The sequence below is a fragment of the Nicotiana tomentosiformis genome, chromosome 11 (assembly GCF_000390325.3).
Source record: "Nicotiana tomentosiformis chromosome 11, ASM39032v3, whole genome shotgun sequence".
In the NCBI taxonomy this organism is placed as follows: Eukaryota; Viridiplantae; Streptophyta; class Magnoliopsida; order Solanales; family Solanaceae; genus Nicotiana; species Nicotiana tomentosiformis.
The window spans coordinates 40,057,050-40,082,642 of NC_090822.1; the positions used below are offsets into that span (position 1 = coordinate 40,057,050).

Here is a 25,593-nt window from a genome sequence, read left to right on the forward strand (position 1 = left end):
TATAAAACATATGTAATGTATATACAAAATTTATTTTTCTTTTTGTATAGTAAATACACAATATCAGTACTACATGATTAATTTTGAAACTAATACTTAATTAATTTATAAAATATATATTCATTAATAGAATATACTTTTAAAGTATTTATTGTAAATTGTTATGCGTGAATAAATTAATTTTAAAAGGGAGGGTTAAAATTGGTCGTCAACAGTACCTATATCTGTTTTCATTGCCATGCCTCATACCTGTTTACTTTTATTATACTTGATTTATTGGACCACAAGTAAGTGTCGATGTCGACCCCTCATCTCTACTTCTTCGGGGTTAGGCGAGATACTTACTAGGTACGTGTTGATTTACTTACTCATACGACACTTCTGCACTGAATATGCAAGTACTTAGACAGGTACCTTTGGCGGTCATCTTGGCGCATAGGCGTAGCTGCTTAGGAGGTTTTGTGATGAGCTGCATTTCATGTTACGATCCGCAGTACAAGGTGCCCCCATTTTATTCATTTATTATATCTTGTCTATTTTATATTACAGACATATATTGTAATTGTATAGTAATTCCTAGTAGATACTTGTGACACCAGGCTTTGGGGTTTTGTATCTCGCTCTTGGTTGTATTCCGCTATGATTTTCTTAACTTATATTTTGGCCTTATTTGAACATTTATTTGCCCTGGTGATGGATGAACTGACACACCATATTCAAGGGGAGGTGCCATGGTGTATGTTATTCACTGATGACATAGTTCTGATTGATGAGACGCGATGCGGCGTTATTGAGAGGCTGGAGGTTTGGAGACATTCCCTTGAGTCTAAGCGTTTCAATTTGAGAAGAACTAAGACAAAATCTCTGGAGTGCAAGTTCAGCGCCGAGTCATGGGAAGCGAGCATGGACGTGAGGCTTGAATCACAGGTTATCCCCAATATAGGCAGTTTCAAGTACCTTGGGTTGATTATCCAGGGGGATGGGGAGATTGACGAGGATGTCGCACACCGTATAGGAGTGGGGTGGATGAAATGGATGTTAGCATCTGAAGCCCTGTGTGACAAGAAAGTACAATTGATGCTCAAAAGTATGTTTTATAAAGCGGTAGTTAGACCAGCCATGTTGTATAGGGCAGAGTGTTCGCCAATTAAGAACTCACATATCCAGAAGAAGAAAGTAGCAGAAATGAGGATGTTGAGGTGGATATGTAGGCACACTAGAGTGGATAAGATTGGGAAAGAAGATATTGGGGAGAAGGTGGGTATGGCTCATATGGATGGCAAGATGCGGGAAGCAAGGCTCAGATGGTTCGGGCACACACGGAGGAGAAGCCCAAATGCCCTGGTAAAGAGGTGTGAGCGGTTGGCTTTGGAGGGTATGAGAAGAGGTAGAGGGCGGCCTAAGAATTATTGGGGAGAGGTTATCAAGCAGGATATAGTGTGGCTTCAGATTTTTGAGGACTTTGCCCTTGATAGGAAGGTGTGGAGGTCGAGCATTAGGGTTGTAGGTTAGGAGGTAGTTGACCATTTTTCTACTTCGTACCGGGTGTGAGGCTAGTCTTATAGGATTATGTCTTAGACTTCTAGTGGTTAATGTAGTGTTCACACTATTCTTCTGTTTTTCATAGTATCGGGACTTGTTTACTTGTTATTGTTATTGCTTTTCATCTATTTTATGGTCCTTATGATGTTGTTCTTATTTCTATCGTTTTTATTGATGGTACTGATATATTGTATCTTTTCGCCTTCTTGAGCCCAAGGTCTATCGGAAATAGACTCTACTCCCTCGGGGGTAGTGGTAAGGTCTGCGTACACACTACTCTACCAAGACCCCACTTGTGGCATTTTACTGGGTTGTTATTTGTTGTTGAACATTTAAGATAATAATATCTAAAAAAAATTAAAAAATGAACGATTTACACTCTTTATATCTTTAATTGTTTCAAAATGCATTTTGAATTAACTGTTGAGTATTGATTTAATTGTTGACTTGCCTAACGGTAGTGTTGGACACCATCGCGACCTATAGTGGGTTTTGAGGCGTGACACACTTGGATCTGTATAGTTAAGTGAAAAGTATAGTATAAGTACAACCGATCCTATATACTCAGTAAGTATCATGACTAACCTCAGCCATATAGTGGCGAGAATTGCCGATGATACTCACTTAACAACCTAGTCACTTCATAAATATGCTAGTACATAGCAACGGTATCGAAGTTTAAGCATGAAATGCATGTACAACCAATCCATACACATAGAGACGATGTGCACTAATCTTGTCACATTCTAATAGCTCATCATTTAGGAAGATATGCATCTAACATCAATGAATCATCAACAGTGCATATGGAGAAGATATGCATAAATGATCATGTCAAGGAGCACAGGTTAACATATAGAGAAGATATGTACCATAATTCCATTCTTCAGTCGAGCGGCATATAGAGAAGAAATGTATAAAGAGGCATGTATACATTCTAAAATTAGAATATAGAGAAGATATGTGATAAAATAATGTGTACACCTAAGGTGTTTGCATATAGAGAAGATACGCAAAAACCAAACACTGCTCAATTTTTTGTATACCGCGTGTACGTGATAAATAGAAAAATATGAGAGGAAGAACCTAGGGAGATTGGATCCTTATCCATACTCTGTACGGACAACTAATATGCCATCATATAACAACTACATGGACCACTCACATGTTATGATAACCCAACCCGCACGAACCACTCACACGCTGCCAATCCAGTCCATCACACAGAAAGCATATACATGAACACTTCGAGAGCTTTTTCTCACGTTGACTTGCTTTGTCTTGCTTACCGGCTCGGAATTTTTCTCCAAGATCATCACACACATACCTAAGGGTGATATCACTTTACCTCGTTCCATATAATCCCATTAACACAATCCTTCCCTAAAATTCTTCCTTTAACCTTAGATTACTATCCTTAGAACCAAATTCCAACTTCCAGAACTTCCTCTGAAATCCGATTCTTATATATATACATTGTATTAATATCATAAAACTTTATCAACCATAGGTATACTCCCAATATGTAACCACACGATGTGCCCCATCGCTCATATGCCTATTGCAATATCTGCCATCCACAATGATTGCTCATTACCAAATCCAGTGCCAGTAATATATCTCACGATAAATAAAACCTTGTTCCAAACCAAATAATACTACGAATGATGAAAGAAACATGTAGAAACTCATAACCACCCATCAAATTAATGAGTTATGGAGTTCTTTCGCTCGACAAAGACCATTGCCAAATACTGATCTTGTTAGTGACATTTTTATTCCAAACACACATTATACAAATTCGATAGTATTGATTCCGGGACCAATAAAATCATCTCCCCCAGAACAAGTTGTTCGATCAACAAGCCACATCGAATACCATAAAGAACCTCATATGATGTGATTCGTGCGTCAACAAGCAACTGCTCGAATATGATCAATAATTGAGAGAGAACCAAAAGGGAACTATCCAACAAATTTAAAATATACAACAATAAGAGCTTAATGCTATGAATTAATCCCACAAGGGAGAAACAAACACACCAAATGAGCACAAGGAATCGTAATGAACATAACCTCGTTGCGGCATGCAATCTAATCCACACATAATACCGTTGCGGGATGCAAGCCGATCCACATGAAAATACCCATCGAGCCATAATGCTCTTATTTACTAAACACATATGTAACAACAGCAAGCACGTAAAGTGCACAAACATAACTATGGGGAGATGGATAGTAGAATATGCTTTGGAAAGGCCAAGCATTGACACAAGGCCTAAACAAGACCACAACAAGCGTATGGATAATCAAGTAGCCTCACAACCCATCATGTCACAGGAGAGTAACACATGAAATAGATTAAGGCAGGAATAACATCCATTATGCCTGATGGCACATCCATAGACAAATGTTGAGCTGAATACAAATCCAATCCAATGGTAGAATGCACATTCACATTAGGCCTACCAATGGGACTCCAAAGCGATTCGGATCAATCAAAAATAGGTCAATAGCCTTCCAAAAGTCCACAATGAACCTATCCATGACACATACAATCAGCTGTTAAATCTTGAACACACTTCCATAGTTCGTAACTATAGGGATTGTCCGTCTCTCAAAATATTAATATCCAAACAGCAAGAATACCAAAATCTCCATACTTGACCTGTAACTCTCTCACTTAAATGACTGGCATGTCATGCATACACAAACACCCCATGGGAGATACTCCCAAAACCTTCCGCACCAAGTAGCAAAACTGAACATCAATGGCTATCAACCATGTGATTTTTGTAGAACTAGTCAATCATCCGCAATCAATACACAATGCATCTTCAACAAAGCAAACTCTTCTCAGGCAATACAAAAATGGTGCTAGCATACTCTTAAACATCTAAAATATCTCATGCTGCCTAGAACTCATGACATTCCTTTCAAAACTGAACCACAACCTTGTCTATTCAATCCCAATTTTGCATAGCCCACCGCATCAATCATGTTAATATACGAAGATACGAGAATCCCAAAATCAACTCTGAATCACGAATAGGATACATACTTTATCGACCATAAACATTCCACTTAACTCAAATTAGGAGAAAATCACAACACGCAATAAAATTTACATGCCTGTTGAAGACATCAACCGCAAGTCGTGACCAAAAATCATCACAAGCTCTTCGCAACCCATATGTACATAACCCAACCATCATAACTGAATCCTAAATCAACCAAGTCACACAGAATGCCAAACCAAAATGCGTTACCATAAAACTCCAGTGAAGCCCTATTATACAAAATGAACCAATCGTCCCTATTACCATGTTGATCCCAGCCACTGCCAAATGAACTCAACTTATTCAGATTACTCACGCACCACCTTCAAGGCAACACTACTCCTTCCCAATACACTATGGACCTCAAACCAAAACGCATCCCAACTGATCTCAACATGAAACCTTGTCGTCCTAAGACTCGTAAGCCACTCTATTCATTCTTATACACCCAATAGTACCTCAAACTGATATACCTGCTCTGAAGAGACCTTTTAGGATTGTTCTTTCCATCTCTCAAACACTGCTTCGCATAATTGATAGTGATAGAGAAATGCTCCAAATATCTTCCACGATCCTTAAATACACAAATTCAAAAATCCTTAAATACCACGTATTGAAACTGGAATTCATTAAAACCTTCTCGAGCGTCACCCACTCAGTCCTAGTCTCGAATACATAGCCAATCATGCCGAACGATTAGTGCTATGTTAGCTCATGAATACTCCATAAAGAAATAGACATCGAACCCTTTCCCTTGAACACTACCTCCACAGAAGAATATTGAACTTGAGTCCTCCCGCAACTTCCATATACCACTAAGGTGAAATATTAAATACACATCAAGAAAATTCCTTTCTCGAATCATCCTCAAGGTCATCCTCCTTAAATCATATACAATCAACAAGCATTCCTGTCCAGAATCCATAACAACACATGACTAGGTCATCAAATCGCCGATGGAAGACTCCGCCACTAGGCTTTAAGCCACAATCACATAACTGAAGAACCCGTAATAACTGCTTCTCTTTAACTAACATGCCCCCACACCGTTACTCAATTGAATTTCTCATAAGCTCATGATGTTCCAACCATAACGCATCCCAAATAATCATCACAAATGCACACTCAACCTCATGATAGTTATGGCATCTTCTTCAAGTGATTTGAACCCATATCATAGCACACGCATCCCATTAGGTACAAGGCAAAACTCTTCATAGGAACCTCATAAGAAATCATGCAACCCCCAACCTTCTCACAGGAGATAGCCTACTTGTGCGACCTCATATTGATAAGATGATATTTTTCCCCACTTCTCTTAAGCCTTTTTATAGAGTTATGCCCTAGTTGATGTGATTAATGGACTAATTATATTTTGAATGATATAATTATAGGTCATGTAGTTGAGTGAGAATTAAGAGATTGTAAATCATCAAATACTTGCAAGAAAAACATCAAATTTAGGCCAAAATTGAAGAAGAAAGCTAAAGAAGCAAATGTCCACCCTACGTGAGCCACGCAAGTCACCCACGTAGTTCGAGAACTGGGAGGCTTAAAGTTTAAGTTCATGAAGTGGCCACGCATCCTATGTGGCCCACACATCTTTGCCATGCAGTGAGAGTCGAAGAAATAGATTACTAGGCCACACAACATGTGTGGGCCACACAATTTGACCACGCAACATCCGACAAGGATAATTTTGTCAGCTTTTTAGAAGAGTATAAATAGTACTTTTTATATCTCTTTTGACAACTTTTCACCGAGAGAAATATTGTATGAGCGACTATGAGTTTTCCTAAGGGTTAACAAGTGACATCACGGTTTCTCAATATTGTTCTTCTCTATTAGCATCAATGAGAGGATTAAAGGATAATTTGATTGTTTCTTCTATTATCATGTTTGGCTAAACTCATTCACTAGGGTTGTGCATCCAGAGTGGTGCTATAACTATGGGTTATTAATATAGATTCATCTTTTATTAAATATTATGTTATCTAATTATTTCATACTTTCTTGTATGATTGGTTGCAAATACTAGATTAACGCCTATCATACTTAGCTCTAACTTGGAAAGTGGAACCGAGTTTAGGTATAAAGCATTTATGAAGGAATTGGGTAGATTAAGGAATTAATCTCATCTTAATTAATGGAATCAAACTAGGAATAGGGAGATTCTTACTTGGGCGTGAACAATTGTATTGCATAGAACTCTAAATAACTTGGAAAGGTATTTGTGAGTAAAAACCCCTTAGTGTTGGAACATACTAAGTTGGTATTATTGATATTGTTGTCTTAACACATGTTTGATTGATTGGAATCGAACACATCTTTACCCATAGTATAGCATACACGAAGGATGAGCAACCCTAGTGCTTTCTCTCATTGATTACTACTCTCTAATTCTTTTCACATTCTAAGTGTTTGATTAAATTTCATAATCATAATTTTAGAAGTAATTGTAGAAAATTAATCTTTTATTTGAAAATTACTTTAAGTTCATTGATAACGTACTCTTTGACATTCTAGCACACACCATATTCTTCATGGGATCGATCCCAACCTTGTTGGGTTTATTATTGTAATCGATCGTACTACTTTCAATTTTAGAGTAGGATTGGACGTGACCACATATCACCATCTTTCTATCGCCTGCCATTGGTGCAACTGTTATGTAATCAATTAATCCTTCTGAGCTCCCATTTGTCCACCGGCTGCTAAAATCTATTTCATCCCACTAATGAACAATTAAAAGACCCATCAACACATCCCAACTCAAAATGGCATTGCACACCAAGATGATAATCAAGCATTTACAATCCCTTGGTAGCTCAAGAAAACTCTTCTCGTCAAATTTGAACTCTCAAAATGTAAGAAGTCACAACCAATATGAAATGCCCTCATTGGTCCTTAATGATCCAACCAGCATCAAACTTCATTAAAATTTGTGGCATCCCTACCACAAAATCCATAATGATAAGCTCTCACTTCCACACCGGTATAGCCATCTTTCGAGGTAACCACTCGATCTTTGATGTTCATTCTTGACCTGTTGACAATCAAACACCGTGAAATATGCCTAATAATGTCCTTCTTCATCATCCACCCTAATAATGCTGTCTCGATCATGATATATCTTTGTATCACCTGGAATAATAGAATACCACAACTATGAGCCTTCTTAACGATTACCTCCCTCAAACCATCAATACTGAAAACACAAATCCCACCCTGAAATCGTGACACACCATCCACACTAAGGACCACCTCCTTAGCACTACCTCATGACACTGTGTCCCTGAGGACAAGTGAATGGAAACCATCATATTGATGATCCTTAATGAAGTCAAACAGAGATGACTATGCAACAAGACAAGCGAGAACTCTACTTAGCTCAAAAATACCCAATCTCGCAACTCTATCACCCAAAGCTTGAACATCCATAGCTCAATACCTCTCCTCTACTGGAACAAATGCCAAGCTCAAAATCATGAAACAGATAATCCTTCTCATGGGTCTACAAATTCCGCAAGCATAAGAAATCACCTTATCGTTCTACACTAACATTGTTTCAAGACCAATGCGTGAATTATCACACAACATTGTATAAAGTCCCAAACCCTTGGGCAACACCAACACTATGGATGCAATAGATGGCAACCCATCTACAAGGTGACAATAGTACTCTACCATCATAAAATGAGGAGAAATATCCCGCATCATATGTGTATCATCATCACAACTCGCCGGTGCCCAACTGATGTTGTGTACTCAAAATTGCGTATAAATGAATGGGAAAGAACTGTAGATATAGGCTTCAAGAGAATATAAAGTCGCACAATAAAAAATCAAGAAAGGGTAAATTCCTAAAGCCCTATAGCCTCTCAAAAATAAGTACAAATGTCTATGTACTGATTTGCAGGACTACAATGCATGCTCATAACTCGTGGGACCTATATGAACCTGGAACACTAATACCAATTTAACATGATCCAAAACTCCACCGAAGCCGCGATGATGTCTAACACTAATTACTAGACAAGGCAACAATAAATATGCAAAAATAAACTTCAACACTGATAAGAGATGGCCTGAATTAGCATAATAGCATAAATAAAAGAACTCATAATTAAAATACAACTGAAAAAATTCCAAAATTTGGTGTCACCGAGTGCATGAGCTCTATAGAATCCTAAATACAAAGTCTAAATAAAATATGATATTGTATGAAAGACTGAACATTAAGAAAATAAGATAAAGGACGGGACTTTAAGGTATGCGAACGGATAGTAGTGCTACCTCAAAATCTCCAATAAATCCATATACAACTCACTAGGAACCGCCGCCATCAACAATACCTGAATATGCACTCAAAGTGCAACCGTCCCTATGTACTCAATGAGTAGCAAGCCTAACCTCGAGCTAAAAGTAATGACGAGTTTGGAAAAGTCCGATGTGGACTTACAAATTCCAACAAAAATATTAACAACAGAATAATAACATATAAAGAAAAGAAACTCAAATAATACATGCTCAACTCTAACAAAACGTTTGATGCTCACCTAATCTCGCAACTCTATTAGCCAAAGCCTGAACATCCATAACCAAATACCTCTCCTCTACTTGAACAAATGCCAAGCTCCAAATGTGAACCGAGTAATCCTTTTCATGGGGCTGTGACTACCGCAAGCATAAGCAATCACCCTACCATTCTTGTAATGACCCGACCGGTCATTTTGAATACTTTAGTCCTATTTCCCCTATTTGATGCTTTACATATGTGTATTTATGGTTATGTGACTTGCAAATATAGTTGGTTTGGTTCTGGGTGAGTTTTGAATTGAATTGGGACACTTAGTCCCTTGGTTGGAGGCTTAAGTTGTAAGAGTTGACCGGAGTTTGACTTTTGTGTAGATAACCCTGAAATGGTATTTTTTTTTTTATGGTTAAATTAGGTTCATACGGTAATTTTGGACTTAGGCGTATTTTCGGATTCAGATTTAGAGGTTCTTAGGTTGTTTTGACTTGAATTAGCGAAAGCTGGAAAGTTGAAGGTTTGGAAGGTTAATAAGATTGACCTGGAGTTGACTTTGATGTATAGGGATCACATTGTGATTCCGGGTGTTGGAGTAGGTCTGTTATGTCATTTGGGACTTGTATGCAAAATTTGAGGTCATTCCACGTTGTTTAGGCATGTTTGGTGTAAGTTTCAAATTTGAAAATTTAGATTAGTTCCTTAGGCTTGAATCGAGGTGTGATTCATGGTTTTGATGTTGTTTTGTTTGTGATTTGAGGCCTCGAGTAGGTTTGTGTTATGTTTTGGGATTGGTTGGTGTGTTTGGACGGGGTCCCGTGCACCCTGGGTGTGTTTCGGATAGATTTCAGATCATTTTGGATTATGTTGCCATTGCTATGGATTTGTTGAGTTTGGCGTTTTTGCGTCTGTGAAAGTTTGGTAGCTGATGCGGCCATGAATGCGCCGGTGTGAGATTGGGCCTGGCAGGGAGAGGTCAAAAAATGCGGAGGTTGTCCGCAAAAGTGGATGCATAGATGCGCTTGGAGGACCGCAAAAGCGGAGTCGCAGAAATGGCTGGGTGTCCGCATAAGTGGTTAGTCGGAAGGATTAGTGATTCCCGCATCTGCGATGAATTTTCTGCAGATTCGGTACCTTAAGTGCGATACTTTTTACCACAAATGCGGAATCGCTTGGCACATAATATGATTTCAACGGTTTGGTCATTTTTTATTATTTGGAGTTGTGGAGCTCGGCTAGAGACGATATTTGGAGAGGATTTCACTATATTTGAAGGAGTAAATAAACTTTACTTGATTTTAATGTTTGATATTGATTACCCATGGATTATTACACCTATTTTATGTGAATTAAAGGTAGAATTTTAGGGTATTTTACTATGGTTTTGGAGAATAAAAGTTGATGCTTTCAGGGTCGATTTGAGGTTGGATTTGGATGAAACACACATTGTTGGACTCGTATTGAATGGGTGTTCGGGATTTGTTAGTTTTGTTGGGTCTTGGGGTGCAAGCCCGGGGTTGACCTTTTAGGTTGACTTTGTATATTTGCATCAAGATCTTAGGTTTATTGTTTGGGGTTGTTTTCTATGGCTTCTTTTGATATTATTAGGTTATTTTTGCTAGATTTGAGTCGTCTGGAGGTTGATTCACGTGGGAAGAGCTTTCTAGAGTAATGATTTAGCTTGCTTGAGGTAAGTATATTACCTAAAATTGGCTGAGGCACTAGTTGCCTGAATTGTTTGTGATGGCTACATGCTATGGGTGGCGCATATGTGAGAGGATGAGCCCATGTGCGTATATTGTGGTATTATTCATGCTCGAGGTAGTGCATGCGTTATGATATGCCTTGAATTGATTTCTAAGCTTCATTTTGTTATGTTTTTTATGTTTGTACCTTGTGTGAGCGATTTGAACCATGTTTGAGGTTAATCTCCTTATTGAACCTGACAATTGCTACTTTCATGATGTAATTGCATTATTCGAGCTATGGTAGCACACTTTACACACGCATACATCTAGCATGTTACTTATACAAGCCCATGAGTATGAAATTTGATATCCATTATTCATGTACATGTAATCTTGTATATCTACCTTTTGTGTGATATGGATTGGACTGGTAGCATGTGAGTTGTCTGTATGGTTGAGTTATGATAGCATATGATTTTTCTACGCGGATCCCATATATTGTTATTATTGGCACGCATGTTGCTTGTGCGGTTGTTATTATTAGCACGTGCGTTGTCCGTGCGATTGAGATATTATTAGCACGTGAGTTATCCGTGTGGTTGAAATATTATTGGCACGTGAGTTGTTCGTGCACCGTATGGATAAGGATTCATCCCCTTAAGGTCACCTTCTCATGTTTCTCTCTTAATGGTATACACGTGGTATGAGGAAAACAAGCCAGTGTGTGATTTAGGTATTACATTTCTTCTCAACTCGCAATTTCCTTTGTTGTATACCTGTTTTATTTGCATATCTTTTTTATATGCTAGATCAGGAATGTGCACATGTAATGTTTTGTATATGTTCTCTATATGCTGGATTGTTAACGGAGCAGAGTATGTTACGTTATCTTGTGTGCCGAGGTGGCTGTATCTGTGATTCATGATTGATCATATTATTGCTATGTTCTTGTGAGATTTATTAGCTGCATAGGTTATTAGCGAGTATCATTGATAATTCTTGCCTCTATTACCTCGCCGAAGTTAGTTGTGATACTTGTTGAGTACATGGGATCGGTTGTACCCATACTACAATCTACACTTAATTATGCAGATCCAGGTGTTGGATTGAGCCATCAGTAGCTATGACATGTTGCTGTGATTTTCTTCGAGAGACGAGGTAGATCTGTATCTCGGTCGCAGTCTTGGCATCTCTTTTCATTTTAGTACTGTTATTTTCATTCAAACATTATTGGTGTTTCGTTTTCCAGACCTGTACTTCTATTTTAGATATCATGACCATATATTACAAGTTCTAGGGGATTGTTATGTGTCGACACATTTATTTTATGTTATTGGCGTTATACTTGTACTATTTTGGTTATCTTGTTCCTCGTCTATTATGTTTGGCTTGCCTAGCAAGTGAGTTAGGCACCATCACGACCGATTGCTGGTTTTGGGTCGTGACAATTTTCTATCAAATCCCTAGGTTCACAGGTTCTTTGGGTCATGAGCAAGCTTAGTAGAGTCTTGCGGATCGGTATGGAGATGTATATACTTATCATCGAGAGGCTACCAAACTATTAGGAAACTCCATTTCCTTGCATTCTTGTTGGGAGTATTTGTTAATTTTTAAGTTTTAACATGTACTCTTCTATTCTCACATAGATTGTGAGGACACGTTCAACTGGATCAAGCAAGCAGGCACTAGTGCCACCAATCAGGGTCGGGAAAGGCCATAGCCCAGGTAGAGTTGCAATATAGCTAGAGCAGCACCTGTGGAGCCACCAGTTGCTCCAGTAGAGGAGCAAGTTTTGAATATTGGTTAGTCGGTGGGACCACCTCAGACACTGGCAGTACCTATTATTATACCTGGTCTTCAGAAGATTTTGGCTCAGATCTAGAGTGTGTATACGACCTTGGCTCAGGCAGGTATGATACCAGTTGCACCAACTACCTCACAGCTTGGGGTAGGAGCACAGACTCCCCCTCGCCCATACATGGGAGCAGCTCTTAGGGTAATCAATCTCTAAGGGCTTTGCCCGCTCAACTAGTAATTGTCGCTCGGGCCGAGGTTGGACCATCTTTTACTGATAAGGAGTAGAAGAGGTTGGAGCAATTTCAGAGACTTCATCCTCTCCAGTTTAGCTAAGGAGAGTCAGATGATACTTAGGGATTTCTTAATCAGTGTCACCTACTCTTTACACAACGTTCTTGTGGACTCCAATGGAGTTGACTTTAATACTTTTCAGCTTACAGAGACATCTTACAAGTGGTGACTGACATATGAGTCTGGCAGACCAGCTAGCACCGCACCACTCACATGGCATCAGTTTTCAGTTCTCTTCTAGGAGAAGTTAGTTCCACAAACTCATAGAGAGAAGTTGCATATGGAGGTTGAGCATCTACGCCAGGAGGGCATGACTATGACCCAGTACAAGATGCGGTTCGTAGATTTAGCATGTCATGTAGTGTTGACGGTTAATTTTGACCCTCCCCTTTTAAATTAATTTATTTATACTTAATAATTTACAATAAATATTTTCAAAGTATTTTCTAGTAATGAATATCTATTTTTCACAAATTAACCAAGCATTAGTGTTAAAACTAATCACATAGCATTAACATTATGTAGTTACAAATATATTTACTATTTTAAGAGTATTAAAATAATCTTTATATATTCATTACATAGATTCTAATTAATTTAATAAATTACTCTTTAATTTCTGGTTAATTAGATTATTATATGAAATTCGAAGTTAGTGTTACAATTTAGGAAAATGAAGTATTTTTTATAAATAATTAGTTCGAAATAATTAGTAGTATATAATAATTGTAATATTTACCACATTTATTGAAAATTATTAAGTTTATTTAAATTAAATTCAAAAGGGGTTAAAAGACCAAAAGGCCACAATTCCAATTCGTGAATCAAAGGTAAAATAGCCATTTTTTAAATTAATCTTGGCCCAATTGACAAGCCCAATTCAAAACTACACCCAACCCAAACATCCATCTCTTTCCACCATGGCAATCCAAGTGATTCCACGTCACCCTCCCTCATCACTCACACAAAAAGCACAAACGAATCTGAGCTGTCTATTATTCAGATCAACGGCTCACATTTACTCCCTGACTTTCCTTTTAATCTAAATACCCACCCCCAGAGATCAAGTCCCAACCATCCAAATTCTTTTGATCTAATGGCCACCAAATTTTGCACTTAAATCATTTCTAAAAAACCTAATTACCAAATAATCAGAGTCGTAGATAAATAGATCCAACAGCTCCCGTTCCATCTCCCATCTTAACTTGCAGACACCCCAAACCTTATCTCATTTTTCTAAAACAGCCGCCCTAGTTTCCCGTTTCTCTCTTCAGTCTCTCAAGCCCAATCAACCCTAATCAATCATAGACCTTGCACCAATTCGTGCAAAGTCACAAATCTGGTCTTCAAATCATCCATTTTACCCCGACATCTGTGAATCTAGCCGATCTTTCCATTTTCATTGATTGAATTCAAAATCCCCAAATCTGAACCCTAGACTTAGAGACAAAAGTTCAAATCGTCTAGTTCCTTTTATGTTCTTTCAAATCAAACTATGCATGAAGATTTTCTCTGTACTCATTATCATTAATCATCGTCCAAAGGTCAGACACAATGACCCTTGGAGAATTGAGCTTTGACCGATGGATTTTTGCGTTCAATGGTCGATTTCCCTTACCCAGGTAAACTTCTCACTATTTTCCCTCGGTGTTCTCCGATTTACCTCTACTTTGCTATCATCACTCAACTATCGTCATCTTCCACTATCTAGTTTGAATTTGAGAAGCCCTTGAGCCTTAAATGGCACTATAAAAGGGGTCTTCAATGCTTTCACCTAACACACATAGACGTGAACTCTACGACCTAACACTGATATCATCTGAGAGCAATTTTCAGTTAAAGAATCCTAGGGTTCCTTATTGTTCTTTCTTTTCATTTTCTGAGTGCTGTCGCTGATTCAAACTTTAGGTTCCCGGGGTCTTAAGCAACTGAGAAAGAGCCTTCGTTTGGTCTGCTGCCCTAAAAAGGTCAGAACATCTCTCATCCTTCTCTTCCGTTCATCTCCTTTGAATGCTACAAATATGTTAGTTATATTTTGAGGATTATAGATGAGGATTATATTCTGTTAGTCCAATGTCCATCTGTGATTATTTGTCCTGATTTAGAGTCTTTAATCGATGATTGATCAAACCATTAAGTGATTCCTGTTGATTTTTTGTTCCTGAGTTTCCAACAGTCTATATGTTTGAGTTATAATTTGTTCATATTCACATGAACTTCATAGCCTTTCATTGATCTGCAGTGACCGTTACCCTTATTTGTTGCATCTAAATAGTTTGTGAGTCTTGGAGTTAAGCTTATTATTTGATAACCATGACTGAGATGTATATGGATGTGATTAAGTTTATATTATCTACCCTTTAGTCTAAACATTATGTTCTAAGTGTTTATATGTTTCTCTTATCTATACTTATGTCAGTTAAACTGTGAGGACCATTTCTGATTTGTCACTATGACATTTTCATGATCTCATCTAGTTATGGTTGCATCTATTGACCTGGTTTTGTTTGAATTGAACTGTCTTCTTTTTCATGAATCTTTAATGTACATTATATTGAGATTAAGCTATCTTTCTCCCATAAAACAATCATGATCTTATTTCTTTGTCATAAATGGCTGATAATTTGTTATTAAGTTGAACTTGGCTGCTTCTTGATTAGTTAACATTTTCAACTGCATATTTAATCCAAAGCTTAATTAGTATAGTACCTCCCTGTCTCTAATCCTTTTTAGTTATTATTGGTCTTTGAAAAGTTGATATGCATTTTATCTTTAATATAATCTTCTCTAAAATATAGGACTTAATTACTCTGTTATAATAAAGTGATAATTTGTGACAATAGAAGCATGATCATTTCATACTTACATACTAATCTAGATTTAGGTTTGAGTTAAACTTGTATTAATGCCATGCCTTTCCTTTATCAGTAACTATTTCTCCTCATGTCATGCTTAACCCGATTCTATAAATGTGTAAAACACCCATGTCCATATGAAGTTATTACTTCACTTGAAGTGTTCAGGTAGCTAACTGGATTTTGTATGTTCCTGTTTGATTCCGGATTTCATACCTTTACCAGAACCACACAAGTCCTTTCCCTACTGTTAATTTGAAACCAAATCTGATGCTTAAATCTTATAAGAACCTTTGCTGATGCTATATGAACATGATGATTTATTTGAAGCTAACATTATTAGGAGTATGACTCTGTTAAAGTCTTTAGGGATTCCATGTTTTAACCTGTAAACTTGCAGACCTATTGAGAGATTTGATCATGTCCCGGATATCTTTGATAACCCCTGTAATTATTTAGCCATGACTATTTGGTCGAAATCTTCATTGGTGACCTTTAAAGTGTTAAGTGGTATTATCAACCCATGTATGTTCCAGAAGCAAACCAATCAGTTCACATTTGGTTTTGCCATAAACAAGAACATCTGTATTTGTTGAGTTATTGCATATATGACCATGTATAGCTTGCCTTTCCTTTGAATGTGTTCTTCTCTAATGTTCAGACCTTTACAGCATGCTTGTGATGTTTCTACTCCTCACCTATGTGTGTTTAAAAGTCAGACCTTTAAATTTATTTGATATATGTTTGTTTGTTATCCAATGTAGACTATATGTTCTTATGTTAGGAGTGAAAGTATATGTTTGTGGTAAGTAATGCCATGATATTTAATTTACATCGAAAGGGCCTTATTGGCACTAGGGAAAGTATATTTTTGTGGTAAGTAATGCCATGACATTTAATTTACATTGAAAGGGCCTCATTGGCACTTACACCTGTAAGGAAAACATGTTGTTAGTGTTTAAGGGTATTTTAGAGTGGAGTTTAACTCTAGGTTGGGTGTAAGGCCCCGTAAAATGTTTCATAAAAACCTGGATTCTCTGATGCCAAAGTAGGTGTGGAGTTGAAGGAAAATGCTGGGCAGAAGTAGGCATTTCTGCGGCCCATTCTACGCCCGCAGAACCACTCTGCGGACCGCAGACTAGTCGCAGAATGGGACAGTTTTCTGGGGTTTTTTTTATGTCAATTTCGCAGCCATTATGCGACCGCATAACAGTTTCGCAGGCCGCACTTTTGTCACATATCCCACCTTGGGATTTTTCGGAGGGAGGTTCTGCGGTGCACTATGCGACCACAGAACCGTTATGCGGTGCATTATGCAACCAAAGAACAGGTCTGTGGGCCGCATAGTGACCGCAGACCCGATCAAGTTTTTTCTAGTTTTGGCACCCCAATTTTGCGGTAATTTTGAGGACCGCATAAAAATTATGCGGTCGTATATGCGACCTCAGAACCTGTTCTGTAGCTTCATTTTTAGGGTTTTTAAATCTGACCTTATTCCGTTAAAACACCTACCTTGAACCATTTTGATCATATTTTCTGATATGTTTAGAGTGAGAGAGAGGGTCCTATAGGGAGAAAGTGATCTTCATCAAATTACTCTTCAATTCTCACTTAAAACCTTGAAGATTATCAAGAGAGGCACCTAGGTCTTCTTTCTAAAAGGTAAGATTCTATCACCCAAACTCTTAATTTCAAAATGTAACTAGAATGGGCCATTAGTAAGGTAATTCATAGGGATAGGAGTGCTTACCTGGCATGCATGTGTTCCTAAGGTATGTGGGGAGGTTGTGAGTTAAAGATAGAAAATAATGGGGTGTGGGTTGGTGGAGTCTTTCATAAAAAGGGCCATGAAACTTTAATACACACATAGTGTTTGATAGAATGCTCAAGTGAGCTAGAATTATGATCGTTTTCCTAATCTTGGGTTCAATTTTGCTATATTGCTAAAATAGATTGAATTTGCTAATATTCCGGAACATCTTAGAGTTTTAAGAGGCTCAATTGAGGTATATTGTTTAAACCCCCTTCTTCTTAGAATTGAATCCCACGGTATTCATACAATCGACGTAAGTCCCAAATTGAACATCCCGGAAATTGCTATCCCGAATGTGCTTGCTTTAAAAATATGTATGTGTAATATGTATTCCCATGCTTTCATCATGTTATCTAGTTATCTTAGGAAATGTTCAAAACTTAGAATATGTGCTAAAAAAATGCCTAGACTCCAAGTCAAATTCGATTAAAGACTGCTATGTCAAATTGTGTGAAAAGCCTCTATATGCCTTAGATTCTAAATTTCTCACATGTGAAATCATAAGCCTTGAATGAAAAACTGTGTTGTTATTGATGATAGCAATAATGTTGGAATGTGGAAAAGAACTTGAATCATGAAATACGGCCAAGCGCCCAGAATAACTTTATAATTGGGGCCACTCGTGACAGTGTATTGGAAAGAGGGAAACGAAATATGAATTGAGATGATTAATTGAAAAGGGGTGATGTCTCAAAGGAGATATCCTGGCCGATTGGGCCGTGATCGGACTCTGTGGAAGAACACTGTGGTATTGTGGATGAAGATGTGAAATTGGTTGATGTCTCAAATGAGACGTCCTAGCCGATCGAGCCGAGATCGGACTCCGTGTAAGAACACGGTGGTATTGTGGATTGTGGCATATTGACACTAAAAACCATCCTACCTAATAACGTGGAAATTGACTTGAAAACTTACATGATCTTTAACTTGATGTTTTAATATTATTTGAAGCTCTTATTTAATTCTTGATTGTTCCTCTTGTATTATTATTCATTCTATTGAGATGGTGTTTAGCCATACATACTAGTGCTATTCGACGATACTAACGTCCCTTTTGCCGGGGGCACTGCATCTTTAAATGGATGAAGGTGGTTACATAGCAGACAGTGTTGCATCCTCTTCCCAGTGGACTCGGTGAGCCCCATTTCATTCCGGGGTCATGTATTGTACCTTTTGTTTATATTGTGGTCACTTTTTGAGGTATAGCCGGGGTCTTGTTCCCGGCACCATCTTTACTCTCTTTTGTATCTTTAGAGGTTCCGTAGACACTATGTGGGTTGTATATGGGTGGTGGGAATGTTAAACCTGTTGTGTTGTGTTTGATCACTTTTTCCACTCGAACTATAAGAAATGTGTATTTTGAGACTCAAAGGTGCCATGGCTAATGAAACGATTTTGTATTTCATGAATGAGCTCCCTACTATATATTTAATGAAATCACGTCTTTTCTTGATCATGGTTGAGTTGGGTAGACAGTATCTGACAGGCTTGCTCGGTCGGGTTCACTCGATTAAGTGTCGGTCGCGCTTCCCGAGGTTAGGGCGTGACAAACTTGGTATCAGGGCCTAAGGTTTTAAAGTGTCCTAGGATATCTCGGAGTCGTGTCTAGTAGAGTCTTTTTTATCGGTATGTTGTCGACCACATCTATAAGTTGGAGGCTACTTGGATATTTAGGAACAATACCCTTCTTTGATCTTTCGTATCATGCGATGAAACTAAATGTGCAACTGTTCCTCCTCTAACTCGTGCATTTCTTTAACTTTCAGAAAATGGCACCTCAGAAGAGAGAAAGAACTGGCCAAGGAGCCAACACTGCCTTAGGAATGGCAGTTGACCATTTATTTGATGATGCAGGTGAACACCCGAGGGGTGAGGATAATCCCCGGACTTCTACACTACCTGATTCTACTACACCGGACCTGGCCACACCAGTTCCTACACCTACTGAGGGTGCGACGGTTCCTCCACCTAATATTCCGATTCCACCTCCAGCCCCAGCTTCTAGCTCTGGTATTTCAGATAGGGATCTTAAGGGAGCTATTCAGATGCTGACTCAGATAGTGGCTTCTCAGGCCCAAAGCACGAATATTGCACCCACATCTTCTAGCCCCCAAGGGGATTCTACTAGTTCTAGGGTAAACAGGTTTCTGCGGTTGGATCCTCCGGTATTCACGGGTGCTAATCCCGAGGAGGACCCATATGACTTCATTGATGAGATGTATAAGACTCTCCGGGTTATGCGCGCTACTGAGATGGAGGGAGTGGAGTTGGCTGCCTACCACCTAAAAGGGGTGGCCTATTCTTGGTTTGAGATGTGGGAGGACTCTTGGGAAGAGGGGAGCCCTCCAGTGAGATGGAGTGAGTTTGTTGATGCCTTTATAGACCATTTTTTGCCTCCCGAGACTAGGTCAGCCTGTGCCGCAGAGTTTAAGAATCTTAAGCAAGGTATTAGGAGTGTGTGGGAGTATCACATGGAGTTCGCGCGCCTGTCAAAATATGTTATTCACATGTTGCCTACTATGGAGGCTAGAGTGCGTCGGTTTGTGCAGAGCCTTAGCCCTTTAGTTATCAATGAGGCCACTACAACTGCCTTGAATTCAGATATGAACTATGGGGAAATGGTAGCATTTGCTCAAGCTATAGAGGACCGCAAGTTGAAGAACAGAAGGGAGCAAGAGGCTACCAGCAAAGCCCGGTCCGCGGGCAACTTTGGGGAGTCATTTGGTGGGGGAAGATCAGCTTTCAGGGAGGGTCATCAGGGCTATCCCAGTCTTATGCTCAGTCTTCAGGGCCGATCAGGAGGGAGATTCCCTCAGCAGCGAAGGCCCTTATGCCCCAGGTGTGGGAAGATGCACTCGGAGATCTGCTACATGGACTTACCTATATGTTACGGGTGCGTATTGAGGGGTCATATTCAGAGGGAGTATCATTCATCCCACCAAGGTGAAGGCAGGGGCACAGCACAGCCATCCAGTTCTACAGCTGCTACATCTTAAACACCCCTTTCAGCAAGAGGCACTCCGGCACCAGTAGGGCGTGGTGCAGCTACGGGTGGTGCGTAGAGTTCAGGAGGACCCAGCTGTTTCTATGCTATGAGTGGTCGCCAGAGTGTAGAGGCTTCTCCAGATGTTGTCACGGGTATATTTACTGTCCAATCTCATGATGTATATGCTCTTATTGATCCCGGTTCCACTTTGTCCTATGTTACCCCTTATGTTGCTATGGAATTTGGGATAGAATAGGAACAGCTTCCTGAGCCGTTCTCTGTATCTACTCCGATTGGCGAGTCTATTATGGTCACACGAGTTTATAGGGGTTGTGTTGTCACGGTGCATGGTCGGGGCACCGTGGCCGATCTCATTGAATTGGGGATGGTCGATTTTGATGTAATTATGGGGATGGATTGGCTTTATTCATGTTTTGCTAAGCTCGACTGCTGAACTAGAACTGTGAGGTTGAAATTTCCAAATGAGCTGGTTATTGAGTGGAAGGGGGGATAATGTGGTGCCGAAGGGTAGGTTTATTTCTTACCTTAAGTCCACAAAGATGATTAACAAGGGGTGTATCTATCATTTGGTTCGGGTTACGGACACCAATGCTGAGGCACCTACACTCGAGTTTGTGCCAGTTATGAATGTATTTCCAGAGGTCTTTCCTGATAAGCTCCATGGGATTCCGCCAGATAGGGAGATTGATTTTGGGGTTGATGTGATGCCAGGCATGCAGCCTATATCTATTCCGCCTTACAGGATGGCACCAGCAGAATTAAAGGAACTAAAATAACAATTGAAGGATGTTAGAGAAGTGTTTCATCCGACCGAGTGTGTCACCATAGGGCACACCGGTTATCTTTGTGACGAAGAAAGATGGATCACTGAAGATGTGTATTGACTACCGGTAGTTCAACAAAGTCACAATCAAAAACAAGTACCCACTACCAAGAATAGATGATTTGTTTGATCAGTTACAAGGTGCTAGATACTTCTGCAAAATTGATTTACAGTCTGGGTACCACCAATTGAAGATCAGGGAGCAGGATATTTCCAAAACAGCTTTCAGAACCCGGTATGGGCACTTTGAATTTCTGGTAATGTCTTTTAGGCTAACAAATACCCCGGCAACTTTTATTGACCTTATGAATCGGGTTTTCATGCCTTTCCTTGACTCCTTTGTGATAGTGTTCATTGACGATATTCTTATGTATTCACGAGGTCGGGAGGACCATGCCGATCATCTCAGGGTAGTTTTGCAGACTCTTCATCAACACCAATTGTATGCGAAGTTTTCAAAGTGTGAATTTTGGCTAGAATCTATCACATTCTTGGGTCATGTTGTCTCTAGAGAAGGAATTAAGGTTGATCCTCAAAGGATTTCAGTAGTAAAGAATTGTCCTAGACCTACAACGCCAACCGAGATTCACAGTTTCTTGGGCTTAGCAGGGTATTACAGGAAGTTTTTGGATAGGTTTTCTACTCTTGCCTCTCCGTTGACTAAATTGACTCAAAAAGCAGTTAAGTTCCAATGGTCCGATGCTTGTGAAAGAAGCTACTGGAAGTTGAAATCGAGATTGACTACGGTGTCGGTGTTGACCCTGCCAAAGGGTACAAAAGGGTTTGTGGTATATTGCGATGCTTCAAGGATCGGGTTTCGGTGTGTATTAATGCAACACGGCAAGGTTATAGCCTATACTTCTAAGCAACTCAAAAATCATGAAAAGAACTATCCAACTCATGACTTAGAACTTGCGGCTGTGTTTTTTGCATTGAAAATTTGGCATCACTATTTGTATGGGTCCATGTGGAGGTATTCATGGACCACAAGAGTCTTCAATATATTTTAAAATAAAGGGAGTTGAATCTGAGGAAGAGAAGATGGCTTGAGTTACTCAAGGATTACGACATCGATATTCTATATCACCTGGGGAAAGCCAATGTTGTGGCGGATGCTCTTAGCCGGAAATCTATGGGTAGTTTAGTGCACTTGGAGATATATCAAAAGCCATTGTCCAAGGAAGTCCATCGATTGAGTTTTGGAGTTCGTCTTACAGACTCTAATGAAGGAGGGGTAATTGTGCAAAATAGGGCTGAATCATCGCTTATTGTGGAAGTCAAAGAGAAGCAATACAATGATCCATTTTTGGTGCAATTGAAGGAGGGGATTCAAAAACGTAAAACTATGGCTTGTACTCTTGGCATGGATGATGGTACACTAAGGTACCAAGGGCGACTATGTTTTCTGAATGTAGATGATCTCCGGGAAAGAATCATGACCGAGGCTCATGCTTCTAGGTATTCCGTGCATCCAAGTTCTATGAAGATGTATCACAACCTCAAGGAAATCTATAGGTGGAATGACATGAAAAGGAATGTGGTGGACTTTCTGGCAAGGTGTCCGAATTGTCAGCAAGTGAAGCCGAACATCAACAGACTGGTGGGTTGGCACAGAACATAGAAATTCTAATATACAAGTGGGAGATGATTAATATGTATTTTGTTGTAGGATTACCGCGCACTCCGCGCAAGTTTGACTCAATTTGGGTGATCATGGACCGACTCACGAAATCAGCACACTTCTTGCCTGTTAAATCTACCGACATAGCGGAACAGTATGCTCAGTTGTATATCAAGGAAATAGTCAGGCAGCATGGCACCCCCAGTTTCTATCATTTCTGATCGAGGGGCTCAGTTCATGACCAATTTTTGGAAGACATTTCAGCAAGGTTTGGGTACTCAGGTAAATCTTAGTACAACCTTCCATCCACAGACCGATGGGCAAGCAGAGTGGACTATTCAGACGCTTGAGGACATGTTGCGTGCTTTTGTTCTTGATTTCAAGGGTAGCTGGGATGATTATTTTTCACTCATAGAGTTTGCTTATAACAATAGCTTTCATGCAAGTATTCATATGGCACCATTTGAGGCATTGTATGGTAGAAGATGTAGTTCTCCCATTGGGTGGTTCGAGATTGGGGAAGTAGAGTTGATAGGGTCAGACCTCGTGCATCAGGCTATGGAAAAATTTAAGACCATTAAGGAGCGGTTGGGAACTGCTCTGAGTTCAAAAAAGATGATTGGGTATTTCTAAAGGTTTCCCCATTAAGGGAATAATACGGTTCGGAAAGAAAGGGAAATTGAGTCTGAGGTATGTCGGGTCATACAAAATCATCTAGAGGATCGGTGAGGTGGCATACAAGCTTGAGCTACCACCCGAGATGTCATTAGTGCACCTGGTATTCCATGTGTCCATGTTGAAGAAGGTAGTTGGAGATCTGTCCGCTAGTGTTCTGATTGAGACCATTGAGGTTAATAAAGAATTGTCATATGAAGAAATTCCAGTTTCCATTCTTGATAGACAAGTCTGAAGGTTGAGAAATAAAGAAATTGCCTCCGTGAAAGTGTTATGGCAAAACCAGCAGGTTGAAGAGGCCACTTGGGAGGCCGAGGAAGTAATGAAGAAGAAGTATCCTTACTTGTTTTAATAGCTCTATAATCATTTATTTTTATGAACTCGTCACCTATGAATTTTGTATCACTTGTTCAGTTAATGTAAAGGTGTTCCTTTTGATTATATGTTGTTTACATGAGGCCACAGTTTGTATTATTATGAGTTATATTACATCGTTGGATTGTGTACATGTTTTTAGGAAGTGATTCTAGGGCTCTCTAACAAATGGATAGGCCTAGTTACAAAGGAAACTCTGGCGAAATATTTGGAATTTTAGGGAGTTAGTTAAATTTGGGGTTACTGGTGTCGGGTATGAAAAACTGAGTTGCATAAGGTGCTAATAGCAGACCCTGATCCTCATTCGAGGACGAATGATCTTAAGTGGGGAGGATGTAAGGCCCCGTAAAAATAGTTTTCCTAAAAACACGGATTTTGTGATGCCAAAGTAGGCGTGGAGATTAATAATAGTAGAAATTCTTCGTGGCGAGCTTGCTCCTCACGGTTCGGACTTTTTGGATTGAACAGTGCATTCGGGATTTGAAGGAAAATGTTGGGCAGAAGTAGGCAATTCTGCGGCCGCAGAACCACGCTGCCGACCGCAGACTGGTTGCAGAGTGGGAATGTTTTCTGGGGCATTTTTTATGTCAATTTCGCGTCCATTATGCGACCGCATAACCGTTTTGCGGGCCACAATTTTGTCGCATATACGGCCTTGAGATTTTTCGAAGGGAGGTTCTGCGGTGCACTATGAGACACAGAACCGTTCTGTGCATTATGCGATCGCAGAACAGATCTGCGGGCCGTATAGTGACCACAGACCCGGTCAGGTTTTTTCCAGTTTTGGCAGCCCAATTTCGCGGTCATTTCGCGGTTATACGGTCACATATGCTACCGCAGAACCTATTTCTGGGCTTCATTTTTGGGGTTTTGAAACCCGACCCTATTCCGTTAAAACACCTACCTTGGACCATTTTGAACATATTTTCTGATATTTGTAGAGTGAGAGGGAGGATCCTAGAGTGATAAAGTGATCTTCATCAAATTTCTCTTCAGTTCTCACTTAAAACCTTGAAGATTATCAAGAGAGGCACCTAGGTCTTCTTCCTAATAGGTAAGATTCTATCACCCAAACTCTTAATTTCAAAATATAACTATAATGGGCCATTACTAAGGTAATTCATGGGGATGGGAGTGCTTACCTTGCATGCATGTGTTCCTAAGGTATGTGGGGAGGTTGTGAGTTAAAGATAGAAAAGAATGGGGTGTGGGTTGGTGGAGCCTTTCATAAAAAGTGCCATGAAACCTTAATACACACATAGTGTTTGATAGAATGCTCAAGTGAGCTAGAATTATGATCATTTTCCTAATCTTGGGTTCAATTTTGCCATATTGCTAAAATATATTGAAGTTGCTAATATTACGGAACATCTTAGAGTTTTAAGAAGCTCAATTGAGGTATGTTGTCTAAACCCTCATCTTCTTAGAATTGAATCCCACAGTATTCATGCAATCGACGTAAGTCCCAAATTTAACGTCATGGACATTGATATCCTGAATGTGCTTGCTTTGAAAA

General features: G+C 39.4%; 2 protein-coding genes across 2 annotated transcripts; both read left to right on the top strand.

Moving 5' to 3' along the window:
* The first annotated feature begins 693 nt into the window (after positions 1–693).
* LOC138901306 (uncharacterized) lies at positions 694–1,512 on the top strand. Its single transcript, XM_070189061.1, has one exon. The coding sequence runs from the start codon at positions 694–696 to the stop codon at positions 1,510–1,512; it is 819 nt and encodes a 272-aa protein (XP_070045162.1).
* Positions 1,513–19,345: 17,833 nt separating this feature from the next.
* On the top strand, positions 19,346–20,572 carry LOC138901307 (uncharacterized). Its single transcript, XM_070189062.1, has one exon. It carries the CDS (start codon positions 19,346–19,348, stop codon positions 20,570–20,572), a length of 1,227 nt encoding a protein of 408 aa, XP_070045163.1.
* Positions 20,573–25,593: the final 5,021 nt, after the last annotated feature.